The 2,080-nt window shown below is 27.7% G+C and overlaps 1 protein-coding gene across 2 annotated transcripts in view; it reads right to left on the bottom strand.

The window, feature by feature from the left end:
* The window catches only part of LOC104700443 (MYB-like transcription factor ETC2), a 4,292-nt gene extending 3,645 nt beyond the window's left edge, over positions 1 to 647 (bottom strand). For both annotated transcript variants that reach the window (XM_010415966.2, XM_010415965.2), the window contains exons 1-2: positions 495 to 647; positions 291 to 378 (exon numbers count right to left, since the gene is read on the bottom strand). In XM_010415966.2, coding sequence (XP_010414268.1) covers positions 291 to 378; positions 495 to 567 — 161 coding nt within the window. In that variant the 5' untranslated portion in view covers positions 568 to 647. The remainder of the gene's footprint in view (positions 1 to 290; positions 379 to 494) is intronic.

Here is a 2,080-nt window from a genome sequence, read left to right as displayed (position 1 = left end):
AAAAAAAAAAAAAAAAAAAAAAAAAAAAAAAGACGAATGATCATGTTTATATGCAATATATTTCCATTGGAAAAATTCCTTGAGACACAGTCACTGAAGAAAAATATTGAGGAATTGGACTTCACACATAGCAATTTGTTTGGGGAACCCCCATTAATATAAATTACCACACATTATTATATAGATTCATAAATGATAGATTTATGCCAAACTTTTAAAGTTATATTTGAATAAGACAAAACAGAAACGACTATATTATATATATATAAACAGAAGAAGGTAATTGTTACCTATCACCGACAAGTCTGTACATTCGAGAGATGAGATCTTCCTCTTGTTCGGTCATCCTGATAAACTCCCATTGGATGCTACTCACTTCTGCATTATATATTCAGCTAAGAATTTGCAGGAGAAGATAATTCAACGTAGACAAGTTAAAAGGATGAGAGTAGATAACGATTAACGATTTAAGACTAACTAAATGAAAGTGAGACCTTCGGAGTCATGTCGAGTGAACTTTGTTTGCCTAAAACTGCGTACGCGACGGAAACGGTTAGTATTATCCATTAATTATGTGAGGTGTAGAGAGAAACTGAGATGTAGAGTTTTGGTTTTGGATAATGGTTGATAGAGAAATTAGATATAGATGTGAGGGAAACAGAAGTATATATTAGAAGAGAGAGAAGAATTATTACTTTATTGGAATTTGTATGCATTTCTATATTCTACTACTCATTTTTTTTAGGGTAATATTAGTAGATAGCACAAATATCGAGTAATATTAAGAAAATACTACAACAACAATTTTTATAGGAAAATATCATAGGGCTCATGTTTTTTTGGAGTAAAAAGACATAAACACCCTTTTTGTTTTAGTGTTTGATAGAAAAAGCGAAAGATTTGATGAGATTTTTTAAAAATAGCATGTAATATTTATATTTTACATGTTATATTGAACTAAATAGAATTAAATTATAAATCCAAACCGACATATAATTTCGTTCTAATTGCAAAATCTAAATCATAATCATCTCTTTTGTGAACCCAAACCGACATATAATTTCGTTCTAATTGTAAAATCTAAACCCTAACCATCTCATTTGTGAACCCAAACCGACATATAATTTCGTTCTAATTGTAAAATCTAAACCCTAACCATCTCATTTGTGAACCCAAACCGACATATAATTTTGTTATAATTGTAAAATCTAAACCCTAACCATTTCATTTGTGAACCCAAACGACATATAATTTTGTTTAAAAAAATGATATGATATTTAAACAAATAACATGTAATATATAAAATGAGTATAAATGTAATTGTATTTGAAGAGAGAATATTCTCTGACAACCACACTGTACAATTGTGGTATTTTCTTAACTATGTTTTGTTTTTGTGCTATCTACTGCATATTCCTTTTTTTTTCCAAATAAGTCAAACAAAATTTTGTGTTTACGCTATCTTACTATTTGAGACATATAATGCTCATATAATAATTTTTGGTCCAATTTTGATTTCCGACCTAAATTCACAAACGAATTATTGACATTGTCCTTCGATGGCTCATTTTTACTATCCGTTGTTTTGTTTTGTTCATTTAATAGAACCATTTTGATAAAGTCAGTAAAATGACATTTGAGTTTTACTATTGGCTAGTAATGTGTTAAAATCGTGTGANTGTCATATAAAATCTTGGTAAAAGTGTGTGGGTTACTATTTAAAATATAAATATTATTAATGAAAAGTGACATTTTTTCTTACACATGTGTATTTATGTGGATCCTATCTAGTATATGTATAAAGTGTATTACAACAAACAAAACGTAAATTCTAATTATAAATCGGTTAGAAGGTGAACCGAGTTGATCTGGTATCACAATTGGTTAGTGAATTTTTCTTTTTGTTTGATGTCCTAAAATAAAAATATTTCAAATTAAAAATTGAAGAAAATACTGTGACAAACTTTGAAGCATTATGACCATTAACAATATAATATAATAGATAAATAATACTCAAATATATTGACCATAACCAAGAAAGAAGAACTAAAATTAGCAAAAAAAAAAAAAAAAAAAAAAA

This window comes from Camelina sativa, chromosome 7, assembly GCF_000633955.1.
Source record: "Camelina sativa cultivar DH55 chromosome 7, Cs, whole genome shotgun sequence".
NCBI classification, from domain to species: Eukaryota; Viridiplantae; Streptophyta; class Magnoliopsida; order Brassicales; family Brassicaceae; genus Camelina; species Camelina sativa.
The sequence above is the reverse complement of the archived record's forward strand: the minus strand, read 5'-3'. Positions and strand labels throughout refer to the sequence as shown.